The sequence below is a fragment of the Tupaia chinensis genome, unplaced genomic scaffold (genome assembly GCF_000334495.1).
Source record: "Tupaia chinensis unplaced genomic scaffold, TupChi_1.0 Scaffold143584_1, whole genome shotgun sequence".
Classification (NCBI taxonomy): domain Eukaryota; kingdom Metazoa; phylum Chordata; class Mammalia; order Scandentia; family Tupaiidae; genus Tupaia; species Tupaia belangeri.
This window is the reverse complement of record NW_006203430.1, coordinates 475,511-500,419: the sequence shown is the minus strand read 5'-3', so window position 1 is coordinate 500,419 and position 24,909 is coordinate 475,511. Positions and strand designations below refer to the sequence as shown.

The window sequence follows — 24,909 nt, the reverse complement described above, 5'->3', positions numbered from 1 at the left end:
TCTTTTCCTGCTACCTCTGTTTGAGCTCAAGCCAATCTGGCTCCTCCCTGCTGCTCACACCCACCAGGTACGATCCTGCTTCCAGGCTGTCCTGCTACCAGACTTGCTCCTGTGATCCTCTGGGCTGTAGGCTCCATCTCTATCCATCCACCCAAAGGCACGTCCTGCCTCAGCTCTTCACTCTGCTTTAAGCTTCCAGACCTCTGTCCCTCACAGCCCAGGCCATGCCCAGGCCAGATGCTATTGTCCCTCACAGCCCAGGCCATGCCCAGGCCATGCCCAGGCCAGATGCTAAAGCAAAATCCACCCAAACACTTCTAGATTTCCTCTCCAGCTTTCTCTGGAGCTGTGGTCCTTGTAAACATTAGAATCACCTGGAGAGCTCTAAAAATAGAGACCCCCACCCACCCTTGGACCAAATCTAACTGGAGTAATCCATAATCTCTGTGCTGTGGGGCCTGGAAATACCATGGATCCATCAGTGGCCCTCTCAGGGACCACCTTCTTCGTTATGCCTTTCTACACTCCCACCTGAGATGCAATCTGTCCTTTCCTGAAGTCCAGAGCCGTTATACTTCACTGCAGGACACTGGCACACTTAGCTCTGTATTATTGTGATTAATAAGCTTTCCTGTACTCGCCATTTTCCCTCTTTCCTTCCACCACTAATCACACCAGCAACTTAGCGAACATCCAGCCCAACCTACTCACAGGTGCGGCCCTTCAGGACCTGGCATGAGGCCTCACAAGTAGCCAGAGTGGGACATACTCAGCCAGAGGAGCAGCCTGATGAGTAACAGAGTCACCCCTCCTCTCAGTATCCTGGGCCCAAGACACTGGAGGCCCCATTTCCACCACTAGAGCTGCTGCCACCTACCCTAGTTGTTCTATGCCTGAGGTTTGACCAGCAATGTTCCATGGCTTTCATTAGCTCCCTGCAAATATCAAATACCAAAACCAAAACCAAACATATCCCATGCTTCCTAATCACATAGAAAAAGAAATTCGTACTAACCCAGCAAACAGACTCAGCTTCCTCAGCCTATGGACTGCAGCACATCAGTTTCTGACATGTAACAGCTCATAGCATGAAGAGCCAAGGCCAGTACACGAGCATTCACATCCCAGGGGCTCCTGGGGCTGAGAGGTGTCACTGCACAGCAGGATGATGACTGGGTTAGGAGGATTTTTAAAAATCCTAATCATCCTGCACTTTAGAAGGATGATTGAAAATGACTCATGATAAAATAGTCTTACAGCACCAGAGGTGAGTAAAGCAGATGCCAACATTCTGATTGCCCCTAAAAAGAGGATAGTCTGAACTCTCCACATTCATACAGGCTAAATACAGCTATGAGACCTAGGGGGACAGAGCTCAGGGTGTGTGCACAGGTGTCAGGTCCCAGGCTACACCCAGTGAGCTTGGCCCTGACTGCTCTATAACCTGGATCAGCGAACATCTGGAGTTCTCTTCTGCAGTATTGGGGGCAGTCTGCTGACTTCTGCAGTGGCTGGGAGGGGGCAAGTGCTCCCAGAGCTCTTTGATGGTGGATCAGACACATGAGGACAGGGCTCTGAGTCCTGTGGCCCTCTCTCCAACCTTTGCTATGAGACAAGGGAGAGGAGAAAGGAGAGTTGAAAAGGAGAAAATAAACAAAAAGACAATTCTCCCTACAAATATCACTTGAGATTCCATTTACTATTGCTTTCCAGCTTGCCTTTTGACCCAGTCAGCAATAGTACCAGACCTGCTAGAAGTGCCCAGAATCCAGTGGTAATTTTGGTTATTGGGAATTGCTATGGTTTAGGTAAGGGTCTGTTCCCCAAAGGCTCATGTCTGGCATTTAACTCCCAGTGTAATGACATTAGGACGTGGTGAGACCTTTAAGAGATAAGGCCTAGAGGGCAGTGTTTGGACCATGAAGATAACACCTACATGAATGGATTAACGGCACCTCATGAGACTGAATGAATTCTAACTCTTATGAGAAGGTTTCCATTCCTGCAAGAGTGGGTTGTTATAAAAAGAAGATGTATGTCCCTAAGTCTCTCTCTGCACATGTCCACCCCTTCTCTGCTTTGTCAGCCATGTTGTGATGAAATACCTGAGACTGGCCTGATCATGGCCCCATGCTTTTGGACTTTCCAACTACCATAATCGTAAACTGAATAAAACTCTATTCTTTATAAGTTACCAGTCTTAGGCATTTCTGTTAGCATACAGTAGTAGACTAAGTGAGGAGTCTACTCTGTATCATGTTTATTCAATCAACTCCCCAAAAGTATCTACTGAGAACACTTAATAGCTTCTTGAGCTGATAGTCAGATCTTTGAATTCTCTTTCTCATTTTTTTTCATTTTTGTTTGTTTTGTTGTTTTTAATTTGCTACAGGATATGTGCACTTAACTGGAGAAAGAGAGAGAAAGGGAAAGTGAGAAAGCACTCCCAGGGTAGGGGTAGGGAGTGGTGGCCACACCACAGTCCCTTCTCCACCATTCTCCTTTGGGGATTTTGGGTATGCATGCACTTGGGTCTAGTGCGTTTTTCAAACTGCCAGGTCCAGCCGTGTGGAATCCAGCCACTAGCTAGCCTGATCTCTGAATAAAAGGAATTTTGATCATGTAGGAATAAAAAGGAAGGAAAAGGGGGAGAATGGAAAAATCAAGTTAAAGAAACTGATTCTCCAGAACTCTGAGTTTAAAATCAGAAAACTTGAATTCTAAAACCATCTCTGCCTTATGCTGCTTATTTTTGATATTGAATAAGCTATTAAACCTCTTGGACTTTGGCTTCCTGGTCTTTTACATGAGAGTTCAACTCAAAAGACACATTGAGTTTCTGTGATTCACTAGGCTCCAAGTGAGGCATGGAAGACTGGAAGATGAGCAGGAAAGGACCTTGCCTTTGGCTCTGCCTGAGAACAAAGGGGACAGGTCCTCCCTTCCTGGCAATCTCTGCAATAACTGTCAGGCACACAGGCTACCAGTCTCTACACTCCCCAGACCCAGAGGGGGCTCAAAAGAACCCAATGGGAGAAGCTGCCAGAGTACCAGAGCTCTACACAGATAGAAGCTGTCACTGTCATCATCATAACCACAACCCTATGTAGGTCAGCCCACCTATAAGAGGATAGAAAAGTCTGATTTCCGAGCTGACAAATGCCAATGTGATTTGGTAGTTATTATTTAAATCCCAAGTGTTTGAGGGATCTGAAGTATATTTTACTCAAATGTTGAATTACTACAACCCCCAAATTATTCCAGGTGCATGGTTTAAATTAGGCTTTTCATCTTGTGCCGTAGGTGGCTGAGTTTGTGCAGTCTCTTCTGGGCTGTGAAGAGCATGCCAAGTGTTTTAAGAAAGAGGTAAGAGATGTAAAAATTATATATGTTACTATACTTCCAGACTCAGAAGGGCTTTGCTTCCACTTACATGTAAATAAGAGCAGTGTGAGGAGGCAAGAGAAAGGGGATGCAGCAGGAAATGAGCCGGCAGCACGGTGGAACAAAGCACGGCCACCCCGCCCTCAGTTCTCTTATTTTAGCTGTGCTTTGTCACAGAACGCAGAAGCACTTGGCTCATACCGTGGGCTCAGCAAACATGCTATTTGGTGGAAGAGTAAATGAACAAGATAACTAATTAATACCTACGAGTGCCAAGGGGCCTCTGCATTGGTGGCTTGAAGCCACTCTGGGGAACGGGAGGAATCCTCTCTGGGACTGCACCCAGGGAGTAGGGGGATCTATCTTCTCCAAAGTGAGTGGGACCATCCCATCTATCCCTGCTCAGCACCTGCTTCAAGAAGGAGACAGAAAAGCAGCCACATCTGTCCATGGGGGCTCCAGCTTCTTGCTGAGAATGGAATGAGCTCCTTAACAATTTTTCTGGACTTAATAGTGTAGAAGATGATGAACCAGCTACAGAATAATATTAGAATTAATAAGAATAGGAACCGTTTAGCATGGGCTTTCCTTATGCCTAGACACTGAGCTAAGCATTTTCCAGCCATTGTCCCTCTGATCTGCAGAATGACCCCGTAGTGGTGGTTTACCAGTGAGGAAGCTAAGGCTCAGGAAGGTGGTTTCAGCACATATCCATCTGATTCCAGAGACTGGGTCCTTGCTCTAGAACTCTCCAAGAAAACTGTCTTCCTAGAGACTCTAAGGTCAGCACATGCCTGTCCCTGTCTTGAGTTTAGACCATCCGTGGCTTGGGGAAGTATACTCAAGTTTTGGGTCCTGGACCCTCAGAGCCCAGCAGGAGAACTCTGCATGAGGGTCAAATGGCATCAGTCCAGGGAGCTGCCAGTGAACGTGTGCGTTTTGTCTAGTTGGCCCAGCCTTGCACATTCACGACCCAGTCTCTGCATGCGGTGACCTTTGCCTAGTTGGCCCACCTTGCCCACAAATCTGTCTACACATGAAGGGCAAAGAGTGGCTTTTTGCCAGTGGCCTTGCTCAGGCTTGGTGTTTACAGATCGGCAGTCACCTTGGGCAGATCACTTAACGTCTCTTAGCCCTCTCCTCTGAAACACAGGCTCCTGTAAGGGACACGAACCTAGCCCAGTTGGTGTCCTAGAGTAGGGGCTTAATACAGACAGTTTTATAGAGTAGAAGGTCTCTTCTGAGGTCCAATATGCCCTGCATGAAATCCAAACTTGGCCTCTGAAAAGCTGTATGGGCTTGGATGGGTGATTAAGCTTATATTTCTGTTTTCTCATCTACGTTATGGAGTTGTTGGGAGGATCCATCTTCTCCAAAGTGAGAAGATACATATGCAGTGGATTACTATAATCCCATAAATATTATCCAGCCATAATCATCTTCACCATCATCACCTTGGACAACTGGCTATTTGGATAGTAATTTTTGTCTGAAAATGCTGGAATTGAACCCAAGTCAGAGTATAGGGATAGGCATGTTCTTTCTCCTCTGCCATTGGGAATATATTCTTTACATTCTTTATTCTATGGGGGAAGTATTCCATTCTCTAGATGGGCAGCTCTTCATTAAACAATATATCACAAACACATAGGAAAAAAATTGAACTTTTTATTTATTTATTTATTTTAAAACTGGGCCAACTCTATAGCCTGGTGGTGAAGTGCTGTGGAGAGGGACCCAGATCCCACATGGCTGACTGGTTCGATTCCCAGTTCCAGTAACTTAATATTACATTAGGCATGGGTGCATATGCCTAGGCTCCTTGAGAGGATGAAGAATGAAGGGAAAGACAGATTGGTGTGTGGCCAGGCCTGTTGTGGTGTTTTTCCACTCTCTTTTTCTCTCATGCACACACATGCATCCTCTGGCATGAAAAAGTAAAAATAAAATAAAGTTTTAAAATTTTAAAACTCCACCCCAGGGGTCTTTAGGTAATCCCTTCTGCCATAAGGATCACTATCAGTGAGATGGATATTAAGGGGTTTATATTAATAGATGTGGAAAGGTTTAGAGTCACAGGGCTAGGTTCATGGAAGGACATTACCATAGGAAAGCCTTTTATTCTTGTCTTCCTGTTCCCGGGGGGGGGGGGGGGGGGTCTCGGTTCCGGGGGGGGGGGGGGAGGAATCATCTGGGCCAGACTGTGTAAGTAAATGACGTAGGTGGAGGACACGCACAAACCAGCAGTCCCCAAGGATCAAGCTCTGAGGTCACTGGGGCCTCCCAGAAGCTGCAGAAAAACAGCAACAGCCTGAGCAGTGGTCACTTGCTATAATGTGACCCTCAGGAAAAAGTCACATTTCACACCCCAGCATGCTTTTTTAACTTAAAAACATTTAATTACCAAATAAAGATTGAACATATTCAAGGACCACATGATGACCTGGGTTACGTATACATTGCATGATGATTACTACAATGAAATTAACACATCTACTGCCACCGGGTGCTGCACATCAGATCCAGAGCATGTTCATCTAGAGCCAAGAGTCATTTCGAGTCAGTTTGAAAATATGTTTTAATAAGTAAAACATTCATTTTGCATGTATTCATACTTATAATAGTATTTATTATAAAAAAAAATCTTGGTACCAGCAGTTAGTGTAATGGCTATGTCGCTGAACTCCCATGTAGTCGACCGCGGTTCAAGCTCCGGATCCGGTGGCTTAAATTCACGCTGGGCGCGTGTGCATGCATGCCCAAGATCCCTAGAGAAGAATGGACAAGGGATTGCGGCGTGGCCATCCCCCTGGGGGGTGATTTCTCACTTTCTGTCTCTCTGTCTCTCTCTGTCTTTCTAGCTAGTGCTCGCGCCCTATAGCAAAAACCTCTACAAAAAAAAAAAAAAATCTTTAAAGACAAGAAATTTTAAATGAGAAAATAAAAACCAACCACTGGTCCACTCCTGTTAATATTTGGTGCAAAGACTTCAACTATTTTAAGTATGTAAATGAATATATGCAGTCATGCATCTTTAATTTTACAAATTAAAACCGAGATCTTAACTACATCATCATATCATTTCATTGCTTAATGGTTCAGGAAAAACTTCCCAGATCATTAAATGTTTGATTGAGACATGGATTTTGGTGACTGCCTAGTATCTCACCCTGTAGCCATACCATAATTTATTTACTTCTGTTATTAATATTATTGGAGCACTGACTTGTTTTCCATATGTTACTATTATAAATAATACTAAAGTGTACACATTGCATAGTATTCTCTTAGGAAAAATTCCTGGAAATTTACTCAGTGTTATTTTTAAGAATCTTGATACAAATTTAGACCAAGATTTTAAAAACATACCAACATAAATTTAGCTCCAGAACAGCTAGTGTTCACTGAATTTATATTTAATGCATTTTTAAATATATCTCAACTTCAAAATCAAGCTGGGGAGCAGGGTGTGGAGTTGAGTGATCATTGGGACTAAGCCTTAGGAGGGACACCAGCATTCTGTGCCGCTACTGGGCTCTCCAAGGAGGCCATGGCAGGCTGAGCGTCACAATTAGAATCCAGGCGTTACTGGCCAGTAACAGGTGTCCATGACAGGACTTGTTATTTGTATGTATTTATTTATTTGCAGCAGATTGATGGCAAAGCCTTCCTGCTTCTGACTCAGACAGACATCGTCAAAGTGATGAAGATCAAGCTGGGACCAGCACTGAAGATTTACAATTCTATCCTGATGTTCAGGAATTCCCAGGATCTCACTGAAGAAGATACCGCCTCAGGCCAAGGAGTCCAGGGATAAGCATCCTCCCTCAACTTCCGCTGGCACCAGGACCTGGGCTCTTTCAGCAATAAAATTGGCACACATCAACTTGATTTTCATGTCCCCATGTTCAGTCCATACTTAATCTGGACCTTTTAATGTGTCTATGGTTTATATGTTTAGAGGATTTTGACATCTACTCAAGTGCCAACAACTCTGAACCTTCGGCACGTGCTTGGGTTTACGAACATCGCTATCTTTGGTGGGAACCCTTTCAGCTCTGATGTGTTGCAACAAACAGACCAAAGAAGCCCACATATACACCTTCATTCTTTTCCCTCACCATAAAAGAAACCATTTTCCATTTTACAAGACTAAAACTCTCAAGTGGCAAAATACTAGAAAAACAGTACTCAAAAATACATTGTTAATGTTTCCATCAGAACAACATCTGAGCTTGGCTCAGAGCCATCTGAGAGCAGGGAGTCTATAGAGATAGAGGCCTGGTGCTTTAAAAAGCCTTTATGTGAGATTTTTGTGTACTTTACTCAGGAAAGTGTGAATCTTAATAATAATAATAATAATAAAAGCACATGTTTTCATGGTTCATTAATTCTCCTTTTTGTTCCATTAACCATTTCTTGGTTGTGCCCCCACATTTTCCTGGAGCATACAAAAAAGAATGTGCCCAGGATTAATGAGAAGGCAGTCAGGGACATTTCCGGGCTGGTGAAACCTTAACAAGGACCCTCCACCAGCAGCAGACTCTCAAGGGACCCTACCCTAACCTTGCGCTGAGACTCTCCCAGTCTCCACTCTGAAGGGAATTCTAGGAGGATTGATTTCTCCAGCCATCTGTGTGAGTCTGAGTAATAAGGAGCTCTGTTACATGTGAGACCTTGTGTACATCTTTACAAACAGACCATTAAAAAGGAAGATCTCTAAAGAATGGAACTGGATATGTATTCTTTAATTGAAAAATTCTGATTTGTTATCAGATCTTTTTTTTTTTTTTAAAGATTCTATCGAGGGCTTAAGTTGTGTGGAGTGACTTCACAAGACAAGTACCTCTTTTTTTATTCTTACTGCAATTACATGTAGTAAGAGCTACCAATGCTCTCATGGAAGTAGAGATCCATTATATTTGGGTGGGGAGAGAAAGAGAATGGATTTAAAAAAAAAATAGACCTGATTGTATCCACTTGCTTTGTGAAGAATGTTATGCTATAAGAAAGTTGATTCTGCTGGAAGAATTTTGCAAACTTTAGGGTACTGAAGGTAAAAATATCTTCACTAAAAGGTGTGCATATGTTTCTTTATATCCTTACCTAAACAGAATTTTAATATATTGTTGTTTGATGTAAATTTTGTTTGTGTGGGATTTTATTTGTAATGTTTTGTTTTGCTTTTTGTAGACTGCCACATGCAATTAAAATTCCCGCTTCTGCTATGTTAAAATTTTAATATATTTTAAATGATAATAAATAGATTAAACAAAACCTACATCTCACTAAGTTAATGAATGAGTTGTTATATCTTGTGCCCACAACACATCTGGAATCGGTTTTCCTCAGCCAGGGAAGGACAAAAGTAATTCATCAACATGCATCAGTCAGCAAGGAAGTCGGTCACTTTGGAGTACCCTGTTTCTTGGGAAACATTTTCATAAGAAAGTAGGTTTAGGTATTAGTAATTTGAGAAATTAAATTGGAGGGTTTTTTAAAAAAAATAATTATTTATTTTAATTTTTATTTATTCATTCATTTATTTTAATTTGACCAGAGAGAGAGAGAGAGAGGTAAAGTGAGAAAGCAAGCCACCAGGTCCAGGGCTTGAACCATGACCAACAGTGTGGGAGTGTCTGGTGCCTCAATCATCATGCCACCTACTGGCTCCCTGTTTTGTTTTTAATAAGAACTCCAGTGGGCCAGCTTATGGCCTGGTGTTTAAGAAGGCTGGATCCCACATGGCCAACAGCATGGCTCAAGTCCTGGACCCAGTAGCTTCAAAAACATGCATGTGTTTCCAAAATCCTGAAAGGAAAATTGGAAGAGAAGTGATTATAGCATGACCATGTCCCAGTATGGGTACTTTGTCACTCCCTCCCCTTCTCTCTCTCTTTCTCTTGGTCTCTCACTGATAAGTGTTCATGCCTACTGGCAAATTAAAAAAAAAAATCAACAACAACAAAAATAAAACACAGAGAGAGAGATAAGAAAGAACCCTGAAATGACTCACCGTAAGTTCCATGGAAGATCTAAGATTGTGTTTCATATACATGTCATTTCAAAAACAGGGTCTGGAACAAAACAGGTAATACCAAGACAAAGTAGAGTTGAACTATTGTGTCCCTAGAAGACAGTGTGATCAGGCAGAAAGAGATCAATCCAGGTATCCAGCCATCTGCTGCATATCCCCACTCTATCACCCTAACTCTTCACCTCCCTTGACCTACTCAACAGGGAGCTCAGGTCACCCACCCTAGTATTCCTTTTTTCTCACCTGAGTGAATTCTCAGAGTGGCTTCCCAAGCTAGGAAGCTAAAATTGTCTATGTCAATTTTTGTAGTGTAATTTTATCAACTAAAATGCCATCACTGGAGCTAGAGAGAGAAGTGCACAGAGAGCTGGTCAGGCTGGTCCCAGCAGCTATAGACACTGCACAGTGCCTACCCTTCAGGCAACTATCACTTCTCACTTTTGCATGAGCTGCTCCCTCCACATGAGTTCTCACCTACCTCCTCCCACTTCCTCAATAGTCTTTCTGGACACCTTCACTGTTAGCTTCTCAACTTAATGTGCCTACAGCAGCCCACACCTCCTCATTGTATTTCTCCTCACTCTAATGCTATTACTTGTCTCTCTTCACTAGTCTGGAAGGTCTGTGAGGACAAGGAGAATGTCCTTCATGTTCATCTCTTATTCCTAGCATTTGGCAGAGATCTGCTATTTCTCTGGAATGCAATAAAGTATTTGTTGCGTCAATGAATGAAGTAAGCCAACTGAACTCAAATACAAATCCCAGCTCTGCAACTTCTTAAGTAGTTATAGCCTCTATAAAAGACACTAAAAGACACTTTTCATTTGATTTTGGAGATGTCTTTTAAAAGTTCACAGAAATGCATACTATGAGAAAACTATACATGTATTTTGATTGTTTTGCATAACAATAAATTCATATTTTAATGCCATTTTTTTGTGACCTTTTCAAAGTCCCCTCATATGCCTCACATATAAGGTACTTGCACCTAATAGCAGCATTGGGTAGGTGTCAGGAAAACAACAATAAACACCCATTTCTTGGTGAGAACGGACTGAGCTTCTCATACATAAACTCCTTAAATTTGCATCAAACCTAAACCCAGCCTTCAATGATCCCAAGCCCCCCCCCTCCTATTGTGGCTACATGTTTGGAGGCTCAGGAGAGTGTGGGGCAGATCCAGGGATGCATTTAAGGGCTCCTAATTGCCCTGGACTCAAGTCTAGCTCTCATTCCAACCAGCTTCCCTTCCCCCTCCCCTGATGCTCTCCAGAAAGGTTTAAAACATTAAGAGTTGAAACCGTGGGCATGCTCTGTAGCACAGTAGTTTAAAGCTGGATCTCATATGGCCACCTGTGGTTTGAATCCCACAGTAGCCAGCTTGAAATGTATTCCCGGAACATACACACATGCCCAGGATCCTGATAGGATGATAGAGAAATGAAGGGGAAAAGACTAGTGTTAGCAGGCCCCCATGTGGGGTGTGTGTTTTGTCTCTCATGCGCATGTGCCCTTTGGCTAAATAAATAAATAAATAAATCTTGCACTCTGTCAGGAAGTCCCTGCCACTGCAGACTCAGGTAGCATCCAGACATGACACAGGTAGTACACAGGCCTCTGCTGCCCCTGAGCCCTAGCCTCAGCCTCTCACTGTCTCCTCTTCTAATTCCCACCTGTAACATGGGCTAAGGACAAAGCAAAATACTGCCAACAAATTTCAAAAAATACCAACTTCTAGGTTATTAGAGAGTTCCCCTCAAAGGACCATTTGTAAAACACACTGTAAGTACACATCATGATGATGAAATTAGGTGATCAGCAAGAATCCTAAGGGGGCTAAGGACTTCTGTGATACAGTCTTCAAATGTCTGTCACTTCAGATCACTTTGACAAAAATCAATGTCTCCCAGTTCCGACAGCCTTAGGACATTCAACACAAAACAACCTATCCTTACTCTCCAAATACTTCCCTTCTCCCTCTGTGATTAGAAATCCCTGTGTAACCCGCATATTAAAAGAGTTTCCACAAGCAACAGCACAAGAAATTGACCCTCATTAACACAGGGCTCTGAGCTAAGACATCCTTCTTTTACTGAGTGCTGGCTTTCAAACATACCTGGGATTTCTTGGATGAGTCATCTTTGTCTATAGAATCTCCCGAAGTTTACAAAGTTTACGTAAAAGTTGGAGGCAGTGCAATGCAAATAGTAGAAAGTACTTGGGCTTTGGCATGAGGCTGGGTTGGAATCCTGAGTCCTATGCCACACCAGCTGATGATCTAAAAGCATTTCTTTACCTCCCAGCAAATGACCAATTTACTGCATTTACTCACTTTCTTAGGAACGTGGAATTTTACTTCCTTCTATTTTACAAAATATTCTTCAGTTTGTCCTTGTAATTTCTATAACTGAAGAATATATTTTTGAATATAAAGTATTCCTATGAATATCATCTTAAAATTTGAGAACAGAGTCTTCATGAATATTTTCTCTTCCAAATGTATTCTTAAAAAGTTATCCTTTTTATATTCATGAAGAATATATGTGCTAATAGATTCTTGAATATTCAGAATCTTTATATATTTTTCTTATGAATAAACATATTAATCAATAATATATTCATAGAAAATCTTTATCCAAAAACAATCTTGTTACACACTCTCAGTCTCCATCTCTGTCTGCAGCAGGAAACTGGGACAGCCAGACTTCCTAAAATGATGCTGTAAAGACAAAATAAAAACTCAAGAGTTAAACAAGTAAATTCACTGACAGAGTCATTTTGGTCCATTAGTAACCAGCAATTCGGTGTCTCAGTGAAATTGCCTGCTTCCATGTCTTTGCACCATACATTCCTATGAGGCAGAAGATGAACTTTGAGGGCCAGCCTGGTAGCCTAATAGTTAAATGAAGCCAGATCCTTTTTGGTTAACCATGGTTTGAGTCCCAGCCCCTGCAGCTTGACAAACAAGTACATGTGTATGCATGGCCAAATCTCAGTGAGGTAGAGAAAGGGAGGAGAAGGGACTATGGGTGTGATCATGACCCATTGTAGGGGTCTCTGTCTAGAGAGTGCATGCTTCCTCTTACAATTTAATAAATAAATAAAAGATAGATTTTAAATCCACTGGCCAATGAAACACAGCCCTGCTGCCACTGTAGAATACCCAGGCTGGGATGCACATGGATGTCCAGAGGGTGTTAAGGTCCCGTGAAGATGCAGCTCTTCAATGATGGAGCAGAGGACCATGAGCACATTAACAGTACGGTCCCTCCCCTGGGGACTGGAGGGCACTGAGGAGTGAAGCAGCAGTTAACATAATCATTGTTTGCTACTGGCAGCACACAAGAATAACACCAAAGAGGTCAGGGAGAAGGGCTGTGGGGTGAATAAAAGTTAACCATTAAAAGGGAATGAAAATCAAACAGTGGAAGCAATGAGGCTTTGAGTTTACATATTGAGAGCTAATTTATTTTTCTCCAAATGGTTTAATTTCATGAGATCATATTAGTTGTTTTGTGCCTTTTGGCCTATGAGGCAACACCCATCAATTTCCCATTTACTTCAGTTCACAATTAGATTGCACTCCCTTTGATTTAGGAATCTAAGCATCAAGGCAAATGGATGCATGAAAAACACAAAGTGCTGAGAAATCCCAGGTTAAAACCAGATGTTTCCACAAAGGATTGAACTGTGATTGCTGAACTGCAGCTAATAACAGTTGTATTAAATATGTGGTTGGGGACTGTTTGGAAATACAGGAGCTATATTTCACTGTGAAATGCTGGGGTCTGAGAACTTCCAACAGGAAAAAAAATATTAAGAACCATTGGCAAATATTAACTCCATTTCATTTCTTTAAGAAAATGTTTAAAAAGAGGTGCTTTTACAGGCTCTCTACTGGATGCAGGGGTCCCTTCACTAGTTGCATGGGCTGTGCCTTCCATGGAGATGGTTGTTTCTCTAGAAACTGTTCCATGATTTGAGGTAAGGATCTTCTCTGACAGTTGTTTCAGAAAGCAGTGGAGGCTTGGTTTAGTTTTGTTGCAAGAGGAAGAAATCCGAACTTCATTGACCTGACCACCCCAACAAAAAGAGTCAATAAGCTAGTCAAAAGCGTGTTTATTATAGGAAAACTCACTCAGAAAAGTTATTTGGTAGTAGTAACTGAATTTTTTTCTCTATTTGTCAACCAACTGGCATAGTTATCCTCCAGGCCAGCCATGGTTTTTGTTTTTGCTTTTGTTTTTGTTTTTTTTAAGATCAAATTTGTTTTTTGTTTTTTGTGTTCTTCAGAGTTTTTTGCTATAGGGTGCATGCTCTCGCCAGAAAGACAGAGAGAGACAGAGAAACAGAAAGCAAGAAATCACACCCCAAGGGGAATGGCCACACCACAATCCCTTTTCTTCCATTCTCCTCTCGGGATCTTGGGCATGCACGCACACGCGCCCAGCGTGAGTTTAAGCCACCGGGTCCGGGACTCGAACCACAGTAGACTACATGGGAGTTCAGCGACATAGCCATTGCACTAACTTCTGGTCCTACAAATTTGTCTTTTATGAGCTCTTCCTGCTATCAGTTTGAAATCTGAGGCTGTCCTTCCTGGACATTCAGAGAGATTTATCCCCATTACGTAGGATGAGAAATTTGAGTCTGTGAGTAGAAGGAAGGATATTACAGTTGCACTGCCATCTTAATTCTGAAATATCTTTCAAACAAAGCAGCACATTCATTCAAACAGATGTCTCTGTCCAATGTGGAAATTTTAAGCTAATTTATTCAACAAATATTTATCTATACTCCACTACACGCCAGGCTCTATCAGCATTTGTATCTATAGATAGAGCAAATAAAAATGCCTCCTTTCATGCAGCTTCCATTCAAGTAGATGAAGAAAAGTAATAAATAGTAAGCACACTAATATGGAAGCGAAGAGCGGAAAGAGAAAAAGAAAAGTCTAAAGTCCTATGTAATGTGGATATGACCTGCTAGATCACAGATCTCATAGACAATTATGGTCAAGTAGTGCCATTAGGTAGAATCCCAGCATTTAAGTGATTCCCATGATGTAAGGGGGGGAGGGGTAGGTCTTCCAGAAGTTCGTGGAAAATGCATATTATGGGAAAACTATGTATGTATTTCAAAAATCTTTGCACCAAAATAAATTCTCAGTAATTCCATGCTCCACGAACCTTTCATATCCCCTTATATACCTATTCACCCCTGGGCATTGCCGTGATTCTTTCTAGATCTTTCTCACCCATGCTCTGCCATTGTAAACTGGGGAGATATTCTCATATCTCCCCACAGGACTGAAAAAACCCTCCTTTCAGAGAAGCCTCTCCATACGTATTGTTAACCGGCTGACTGAAGGATATGAATAGCATTTTGAGTACCAGTTTGACATTAGCAATTAAGCAACCTGTTACCTGGAAATTCCTAGACCCTCTGCTTCCCACCCCGACTTATAAGTAGCAATTAACAGGAAGTAATCAGAGATCTTTCTAATGTGATTAACTAAAATCGTCATCAGGCAGGTACTTTTAAATAATGTCATGCTCTAAAGACAGACTCATTAATTTTAGCTTAGTGGTATTCTAATATTTATTATTCATACACAAGTATTTTACATATGATTATATTTTCACAAGGCTATGCTTGATAATCCTTCCACCTTCAAAAATTATCTAACTAACACTTGATTATCACAGCCCCCAGTTGGGTAGCTAAAGGTTAATAATGTAATTTGACAGTGAGAATGATACTGAACTAAAAGGATAAAAACTTGATTAAACATGTCAGGTAAGAAGGTAGGAAGACTTGACCTTTTATGGGAGTTAACACTAAGTACCTAGAATAGGTCCTGCTTTATTATTTTCAGTGCCCCTACAAGGCTTATTTTTTGTATTAGTGATTTGGGGGCATATTAATTTGAAAATTGGTTAATCTTAGAGGACTCACAACTTTAGCAAAGCAATTTATTTCTACTTATTTATGTATGTTGTTCTAGACAAATTCTCTTAAACTGCAAAGTCTATTAGTTATACCTTTCATCAAGATAGAAGCTTGGAGTGGGTTTTTTTCTTGAAAGAGAGAGAGAGACAGAGAGATAGAAAGCGAAAAATCACCCCTCGGGGGGATGGCCACACCGCAATCCCTTCTCCTCCATTCTTGGAGTAGGTTATTTTTCACAGACTTTGGGGAAAAACTAATTTTGCATGTCTAGATAGTTATTTGAAATTTAAAAGTCATTTGGAACTTATGACCACTCTTAGCAGACTTGGGTTGACAGAAATGCATTTCACTATTTACTCTATATTAATTGTGTAAACAATTGGAATGAGTGCCTCAGGAGGAAATCAGGAGGAGCCCTCAGCAGTAGCTTCTTGGGCCCAGGGGCCAAGATGATGCCAGTGCCTCTGGGGGCAGGAATGAGGTGCAACAGCACAGAGTCAGAACAGCTGGTCACCTTGCAAGGGACAATGTTGGGCTTACCGATCTTTCCGCCAGTAGCCACTCTGCACTGGGACAATGGAGAGCTTTAGCCAGGATGATGGTACCTCCGATGGCGGTGGTCACCTCCTTGGAGCACTTCATACCCAAACCAATGTGGCCCTGTGGCCACCGATGTTTACAAACGCCTTGAACCTGGTCTGCTGTCCAGCACCAGTCTGCTTTTACACAGGCATGATCTTCAAAACCCCATCCTTGAGAGATGCTCCCAGGAAAAGGTCAATAATCTTAGACACCTTCATGGACGGGGAGAGATAGATCTCCCCCAGGGACTTGATCTTCATGTCTTTGACCAGGCGGCTCAGCTTGGTGACCAGAGTGCACTCCTTGTCTTCAGCCTTGCCTCAGCGAGCTCCATAGTCTTGGCTCCTGCCAGAACCACAGCCGCGACCCCGACCACGGGGATGGCTGCCAAAGCCCACGGAAGCTGCTGCAGCCTCCTATCTTAGCCTCCCAGCCTGGTACCCTGCCGCTGCACCCACGTCATCTGCCGTTTGGTGTTTTCTCAGAGAAGCAGCTCGATGAATGAATTAAATATGTAAAGAAGAAATAAAGATGCACTTTTTCAAATCTACCTTCAATTCTTCAAACGTATGCTTAACTTGTAAAATCGCTGGTCTCTCCTGTTCCTACAAAATCATCTTTCATATTCAAGACTCCAATGAAGTCATTCCTAGCCTTTTGTTTACTGGTCTAAATCTCCTTCTTTCGGTCTGTTTATTTACTAACTTTGAAATTTGCAAGTTTTACTTCGATTTTACTTTTTTTTTTCAACTCTTTATTCCCACTTCCCTTCACAGCTGTCTGCCCACTAGAAAGCCCTCTCCTTATTTCTGAATGTTCTTTAGAAGCCAGCTATTGTCACTCTGACCTATGACTTGTTTCTGCCAAGTTAATGATACCATAGCGATTTTGTTCTCCATCCATGTCAACACTTGTAAAAGTGTATTCTGTGCTACATGAGGTGGAAACAGCCCAGAAAGCCACTGCGTCATGCAACGATGACTGGCTGGAATGAACGTACTGACTTGCTCATGCTGGAAGAGAGCTCCAGAGACTGGGATTTTGTTAATGGTTTGTAAAATGTTACACAAAAGAAGCCTCTTAATGGTGAGGCTTTAGGCAAATTAAGATCCAGTTTTAGGGCATGAAGATGTCACCTAGGCACTTCCTATGTTTACTGTCTCAGGTGTCTAGCTATTCGAAGACTTCCATTTCACCCATTTCATTTTATCCCCCTGTCCAATCTGAATCTTGTTCTCACTTATAATTAGTATTGCATGGTTTAAGCAATACTGATACTTTTTTTATATTTCCTGCAGTACCTTGCCCAAGGCTGAGAACATGGTATCTCAATAAGTAATTGCTCAGTTACATAAAGTTGGTTATGAAGAGAACTGAAATGTTTCTCTGAAGACTTGACTTTCAATTTGGGAACTGTCCATGAAATAACTTGCATTGAATAAAGCTAGCCCATATGAGCTAAATCCTTTCTAGTTCTATCTTTCATGATGATCTAATGTCCTCACAGGACACCTAGTCTGTCATCTATGATAATGTAAATGTCACCAGAATCTGGATGGCCTAATCCAAACCAAGCAGTGTCCTCACTAGGATGAGTATGTTAGCAAAGAAGAAAATTCTGCCTTGATTGTTACATTGAACTTGGGATGTCCATGTAAGTGTTCTTGCTTTATCCTGTCCAAAGAAAGTGGGCATGAATAAGGAGTGGAAAAGCTTGTTTATAAAAATAGTTCTAGGGGAACCAGCAGAATGGCATAACGGTTATGTCACTGGACTCCCATGTAGTCAATTATGGTTCGAGTACCAGGTATCATAACTTAAAACATACGAGGCATGTGTGTGTGCATGCCCAAAATCCTGAGAGGAGAATGAAGAAGGGATTGTGGCTAGACCATCCCCCATGGGAGGTGATTTCTCACTATCTGTCTCTCTGCCTCTCTGTGTATCTCTGACCAGCGCGTAAATTTCTCTTAAAAAATAAATAAATAACTCTAGGAAGAACTAAGAAGAGTCAATTAATAATTTATTTGATCAGTCATTTATGCATCAAACATTTATTGATTATCTACTTACATCAGGCATTATACTCATCATGCAAACACATATGAAATTTTTCATCTTTGAACATGTAATGAATAAATAATTAAATGCTTAACAATTGAACAAAAATCAGAATGACAATATAATTTTTAAACTGTGAAATGTCTTCAATAATTTCCATAAATCCTGATTAAGTGCTGCAGAAGGTGTGAAATGTTTGAATTACATAAGCAGTGGTATTCCAGATTTTTCTACTTCATCCCACACCAAGAGGTATGTCTTAGATTACAGCCCAGTAGACACACACACACACACGTTTTTGTCCAATTGTATTATTTTTTTATTGTTTATTTTTAATACTGCTCCAGATCCTTTAAAGTGATTCGACTGGGTTGACTGAAAGTTTGGAAAGTTCTTTGGGGTCTCCACAGCAGTGACTTTCAGTCCTGGATGCACATGGGGATCATGGGGAGCTTTTTTAAAAATACTGATGCCTGGGCCCAGCTGCAGTGGTGCAAGCCATGGGGTGCCACTGTTTGATGCTGGAACCACATGGAAAGGTTGAGTTCAATTCCAGACCAACCTGGAGAACACACAGGGTACAGTGGTATGTGCTTGTAATCCCACATAGCCGGGAGGCTGGGACAGGAGGATCAAGATATAATGAGGCCCTGTTGAAAAATGCTACTTGGGCTAACAAATGGCATAGCAGTTAAAGCACTGGACTCTCATGTGGCCGACTGCGATTCAAGTCCCAGACCTGGCAGCTTGAAACTCATGCCAGATACATGTGCTTACGTGCCCAAATTCCCAAGAGGAGAATGGAGAAGGGATTGTGGTGTGGCCATCCCCCTTTAAGGGGTGATTTCTCACTTTTCTGTCTCTCTCTCTGGCAAGAGCATGGTCCTTATATTAAAAATATTTTTAAAAAAGCCTCTTTCGGGACCAGCAGTTAGCATAATGGCTAGGTCGCTGGACTCCCACGTAGTCAACTGTGGTTCGAGTCCTGGACCCAGCGGCTTAAACTCACGCTGGGCGCGTGTGCGTGCATGCCCAAGATCCCGAAAGGAGAATGGAGGAGAAGGGCTTGCGGCGTGACCATCCCCCCTGAGGGGTGATTTCTCGCTTTCTGTCTCTCTGTCTGTCTCTGTCTGCCTGGCGAGCACACACGCCCTATAGTAAAAACCTCTCCAAAAAAAAAAAAAAGCCTCTTTCTTTTACATACATATACATGTATTTATGTCTATATAATACTTACATATAAAATATTTTATATTTTTTTATAATTAAAACATGTTAGTTTCTTGATACGAAGCCCTCAAACTAATACCAAGTAATGACTAATGGAAAGTAGAACTTAAAAAGTCCTGTTAGGGAAGAGTGTACGAGTATGAACATTACAGTATTGGGGGAAATGAACAAGGTTCATATGACTGACAGAGGTGAGAAAACCAGTGCTGCTGAGTGAGCATTTGATTCTTTAGAATATTCATGCTTCAACAATACAAAATAATTTAATCGTTATTTACCATTTTCTTTGTTTTGGAACAATGAAAAAAATGTGGCATCATTTCTTCTAGGTTCTGTGTGAGGGATTGTTACCACTGAAATTATGATAATCATTTAAAGTATCTCTTAAAGTAGGTCTTGCAAGATTGCTATGACTTTAGAGTATTTCTGCTTAGTTCAAGCATTTTGATTTTGTCATTTTGTTTAATTAATTACTAATCCAAACAGCTCCTACCCAGAATCTGTACAGGTCATTTCACATAGGAGCAAATTTGAAGCCAAACTTTAAAAGAATAAAAACAAATTCCACTATTCTAAAAGTTAAGTGAAAAATAGAACACCAGGCCCCTGATAAATTTTAAACAGCATCTTGCTACAGATTTCCTATCGGGTAAATACTGGAAATGAAGTGTTTTCACCCAAAGGAGTATTCTACATGAACTCTGAACTTTGGATATGGAAACATCCAGAAAAACCAAAGACCCTGCGGCACATGCAGGGGAGAGTCTTCTGGCAAAAATACCATTTAATCTTCCAGTTTTCCTCCTCCCCAGAAACTCCAGAAGATACCATTAGTAGGCAGAAAGTGTAACATATTTGGAATTTACACAGAGCACAACAACAGCAAATAATTATGTCCATATTATTCAGAATGGATCATTTTCCATTATAGAATTAATTGCTGGTTTATCATAATAGGCTTGTAGAAATGATGAAGTCTTATTATGACAAACTAATTTATCTAGCAGTTGAATCTGAAAGGTCTGGAAGCTCTGCTGGTATCACTATCATTAACATTGGTAGAATAATTATGTTTAACCTGTGAAATAGCATTAATGAATCTCAAACAAATCCCACTGAGAACATGTCAGACTGCACCCTATAGTCAAAGAGTAATGCTATCAATATCTACACAAGAAGAAAACAGATTTTTTTTTTTCGAGAGGTTTTTGCTATAGGGTGTGTGTGCTCATCAGAAAGACAGAGAGGCAGAGACAGAAAGAGAGAAATCACACCCCCCCCCAGGGGATGGCTACGCTGCAATCCCTTCTCCTCCATTCTCCTCTTGGGATCTTGGGCACCATGCACATGCGCCTTATGTGAGATTAAGCCACCAGGTCTGGGACTTGAACTGCGGTAGACTACGTGAGAGTCCAGTGACATAACCATTGCGCCAACTGCTGGTCCTGAAAACAGATATTTTGACTAAATATTACCTTCCTTTTAAAATAACATATATTTAAATACTAAGAAAAACAGCAGATTAGAACAACAAATAGCCTAGCATTCATAACTGAATGACTTGCTGAACTTCTGTAAATGATCTTTTTTCGTAAAAGAAAAAATAATAATGAAAAAGATTTTTGTACATAGTTATTAGTCATTTGTGACCTTGCTTAAATATTTCTTAGTTCAGTGTAGGTAACTTTTTTCTCCTTACCACGTTTTTGTCGTTGTCGTTGTTGCTGTTGTTAATAATCTACTCTTGACTTTGAAATTAAAGCTTTAATCATAATTTCCCATGTATTAACTTAGGTAAACTGATGTGTTTATAATATTGAATCTTCCTAACCAAGCATATGATAGGTCTTTCTACTTACTCCTTTTTGTTTTTCTTTCATGTGCTTCACAAGGTATTGCAAGTTTGATTTTAATAAATCCTATACATTTCTCATTAAATTTATACCTATGTGTTTCATCTTTTTCTATGCTACTTTAAGTGAGATAGTTGGCTCTGCTATCTTTTATAGTTAAATACTATTTGTTTCTTGAAATGCTCCTGAGTGCAGATATTCATTTTGAAACTAATCAACCTAGATTAATTATCTTCTGTTGCTAATAGAATTCCCCCAATCGATTATTCTGTGTTTTCTAGACAAATGACTACATTGTGTAACAATAATAAATTTGCCTCCTGAATCAAATTATCAATGCCTGATTTTTTTCTTCTCTAAGTACATCGACTCCTACTCCCAGCGCAAAGTGTTTTCGTCTGAGATGCTTACAGAAAGTAACTATTTATTCTCCAAGGGATTTACAGCTAAGAATTATATACAAAATATTTACAGACACATTAACACTAATAAAACCATCCAAAAAACTTGGTAAATTACTTTTCATCACTTTCTTCCAGCTTTTTCTTTTAAAGTCTGTCCATTTTAAAGAAACTATCATTTCTCCCAAATTTATTAATATCACAGTTAAAATCACATTGTGAGTATTCATGACAGACTCACCCACACCTCCCACTATCACTATCAGACTTGGTTTTAGCATTTTGTAGCTTTAAAACATAATTCAAAAGTTATTCTTCTTTTTTATGCTTTGAAATAGGCTAAATGGAGTTAAAAGTCTTTTTTAAATTCAATCCACATGACTTACCTGAAACATCTGCTTTTGCTGCTTCTTAAGCTTTTAATAAAGCCTGATGTTTCCCCATGATAAGTTACCTGTTTCAGTAGAACTTCCACATGAAATTCAGAGACTGATTGCTTTTTTAAACTTTTTTTAAAATTTTAAATGTATTTATTTGCATGCACTCACTGTACATCATTACAGTATACAAAAGGATATTTTTCATGTAGTATACACTGTATATTGGCTCCATCAAAGATATTACCGTGTTATCATCCACAAATAATTTTCCATTTCTTGTTTCTTCTATATTTTGCTTTTTTCCCCCTTGATTCCCTACCTCTCATCCTCTGCCAACTGCTTTTGAATGTTTTAAAAACAACTAATAGTTTTAAAATAAAAGTATGCCTCAAATGTTGCATGGGATCTACTTATAGTAAACAAGTCACTGCCTGAAGTTTGAATTTCTATGTTCTAATTCTGGAAACCCTAACAGTAGGATCTCTTGTAGTATGAATTTGGGTAATTATTTTTCTAGAAAATTTGAATTTTCATTTGGGTTTTCAAGTGTTAACATAGCATTGAGCAAAGTAGTCTCTTGACATTTTTCCTCTCATTTTCTGTTTTCTCCCAGTTCTTTAATTGGGTTAGAAGAGGTTTGTCTATTTTATTGTTTAAATTAAAAACAGCTCTTGGAATCATTGTCTATTCTTTCTGCTTTTCTAATTAACAAATTAGAAATGTTTATATCTGTATATTCCTTCTTTCTACATTTTTTAGCTACTCCTAGGAGAAACTTAGGCTGGAGAAATTTTGAAGTTCCCAGAGAGCAGCTACTACTCTGTTGAATGAATAAAGAGTGAAAAGATAAGGGGATCTCAGAGCAATCCAACATTTTCAGGCCTGGTAGAGAAAAATGAACTCAAAAGGAGATCTAAGAAGGAATAGCTCGTGAAGTCACAGTCAGGAGAACATTAAACTCATCAAAGTCTCAGCTTACTCATTCAGAAAATGGGAATTTTGCTTTATAATCGTAATAATGTTTGCAAAACCCACAATGTATAGGAAGTGCTCAAACATCATCACTAACAGCCATTCCTTCCCAAACCCAGCAAGGATGAGAGCTGCTGCGGCCAGAGTCCAGATCTGAGTCCTGTTTGTTCTTACTCCTCCTGGGTCAGACACTGCTCTTGCTCGCTAACCTCAGGGCTCTCTGACTGCCCTCTGCATTAACTTGATGGCCTACTGTTGTCCACTTGCCTTCGGAGATTTCATTGCCGCTGCCTTTGCTGTTGTTGTAGTTTCTGCCGTCTTGGCCACCTACACATTCCTCTTCAGAACTTGGTTTCCTGGGAGCTCATTTTCACCTACTGTTCTCTCATCTCTCCTCAAGAGTTCGCTTTCTCTATGGCCTTTGTACTCAAGGTAGCAACTGAGCCCCTCATGCCTCCGAAGCCCACCTGGATGGTAGCCTCACAGCCACAGATGCTGGCCTCACTGGTGCCACCTTTCTAGACTACACTGACCACTCATAGCAGCCTCCTGAGCGTCCGGCTTTCATCCCAGCACCTGCTCCAGCTGTCTCTGTCTTTTAGAGCCCAAGAGTATTCTCTGATCTGAAATCAGAACAAAGCCCATGACCATCACTTCAGATTCCTAGAAGACCTGGTTTATCCTACCCTGTGATTTTGGACCTAAAGGAAGAGTTTCTCGGTAGAAATATTAACTTCCCTATAAGACAGCATGCTTTTTTTCTTTTCTTTTCTTTCTTTTCTTTTCTTTTCTTCTTTTTATTTTTTTAATGTGGTCCTGACCTCATTCCTCTTTCAAAAAAGTAGACCACTACTTTCATAGCTAAAAGATGAAGCAAATGATGGTCATCTCAAATGTCCACAAAGAGTCCCTTAAACTGCTGCCATGGAAGGGAAACATACTCTTTGGAACTTTTCCCATCTTCCTTTCTCTCTTACGTGGGTGGTGCATTCAGTGAATATTTGTAGATGTACTTCCTTGTGTTTTGATTTCATTCTCCTGCACCAGCCAGCACTGTAGCCACCTACCACGTGTGGCTATTTAAAATTATTCAAGCTGGAAGGTACAACAGCTCAGCTCCTCAGTAGCAGTAGCCACACTTGCAATGCTCCACAGCCACATGTGGCTGGCAGCTGCCATGTGTTCAACACAGATTACAAATCCTTCTGTCATCACAGGAAATCTGGCAGGCAGCACCGCCCTTAGCTATGACCACGGACACAGAGTCGAAGAACTTCACACCTCCGAAGGCAAAATTAGGCACAGTAATTCCCTGGGTCCTGCCTTCCTTATTTTCTGAAATGACAGTTCACAGCTAGTGGGGAGACGAAAAGCCCCTATGTCAACCCACAAACAAAGTTTTTATTCAAATTGTTTTCCATGCGAAAAGGAAGAAATCATGCATTCTGGAAAACACATAGGAAAAAAACTGTGCATGGATTTCAAATTGTTTTTTTTTTTTTTTCTCCTTTTTTTTTTTTTTTTTTGGAGAGGTTTTTGCTATAGGGTACATTCAAATTGGTTTTTATACCAAAATAAACTAGTACTTTAATTCCATTTTCCCCATAACTTTTAAAGTCCCTTTGTATAGTATCATCTGACCCTTGGTTTCTTTTAAATTTTTAAAGAGTAAACAAAAGAGACAATAATTCCTGTTTCCTTTTCCATTTTTTTCCCTTCTCAGTTTTTGAGCACAAAGCAGGCTTCAGAACAATACTCTTTTCTCTCCATCCAGCCCACCTCCCAGCTTCCAGGCTAGGAGAATAACAGGTGAAAAGAAGGACAGAGTTACCTTGTCTCTTTCTGAAATACTTGTTTAACATTGCATGGGCCAATGTCCACAGCAAAGCAGGTCTGGACCCCAGCCAGTTGGCCCAGGTGCTAGTCAATGAAGCCAGGTCTGCAAATGCAGAGGTAGAGGAAGAAAGGCCTTTCTTTTTCTGTCCTCTCTCCCCTTTCCTCTCAGTTCCTTTCTCATGCAAATAAAAAGCTGACAAAGCCTCCTGCACTCTCTCTAA

General features: G+C 40.9%; 1 protein-coding gene and 1 pseudogene across 1 annotated transcript in view; one reads left to right on the top strand and one right to left on the bottom strand.

The window, feature by feature from the left end:
* Positions 1–8,334, top strand: part of L3MBTL4 (L3MBTL histone methyl-lysine binding protein 4) — a 494,670-nt gene extending 486,336 nt beyond the window's left edge. Inside the window, exons 20-21 of the mRNA XM_006164002.3 lie at positions 3,304–3,366; positions 7,034–8,334. Of these exons, the coding sequence (XP_006164064.1) occupies positions 3,304–3,366; positions 7,034–7,201 (231 nt within the window). The 3' untranslated portion in view covers positions 7,202–8,334. The remainder of the gene's footprint in view (positions 1–3,303; positions 3,367–7,033) is intronic.
* Positions 8,335–12,071: 3,737 nt separating this feature from the next.
* On the bottom strand, positions 12,072–16,858 carry LOC102487801 (40S ribosomal protein S2-like; annotated as a pseudogene).
* Between the last annotated feature and the right edge of the window lie 8,051 nt (positions 16,859–24,909).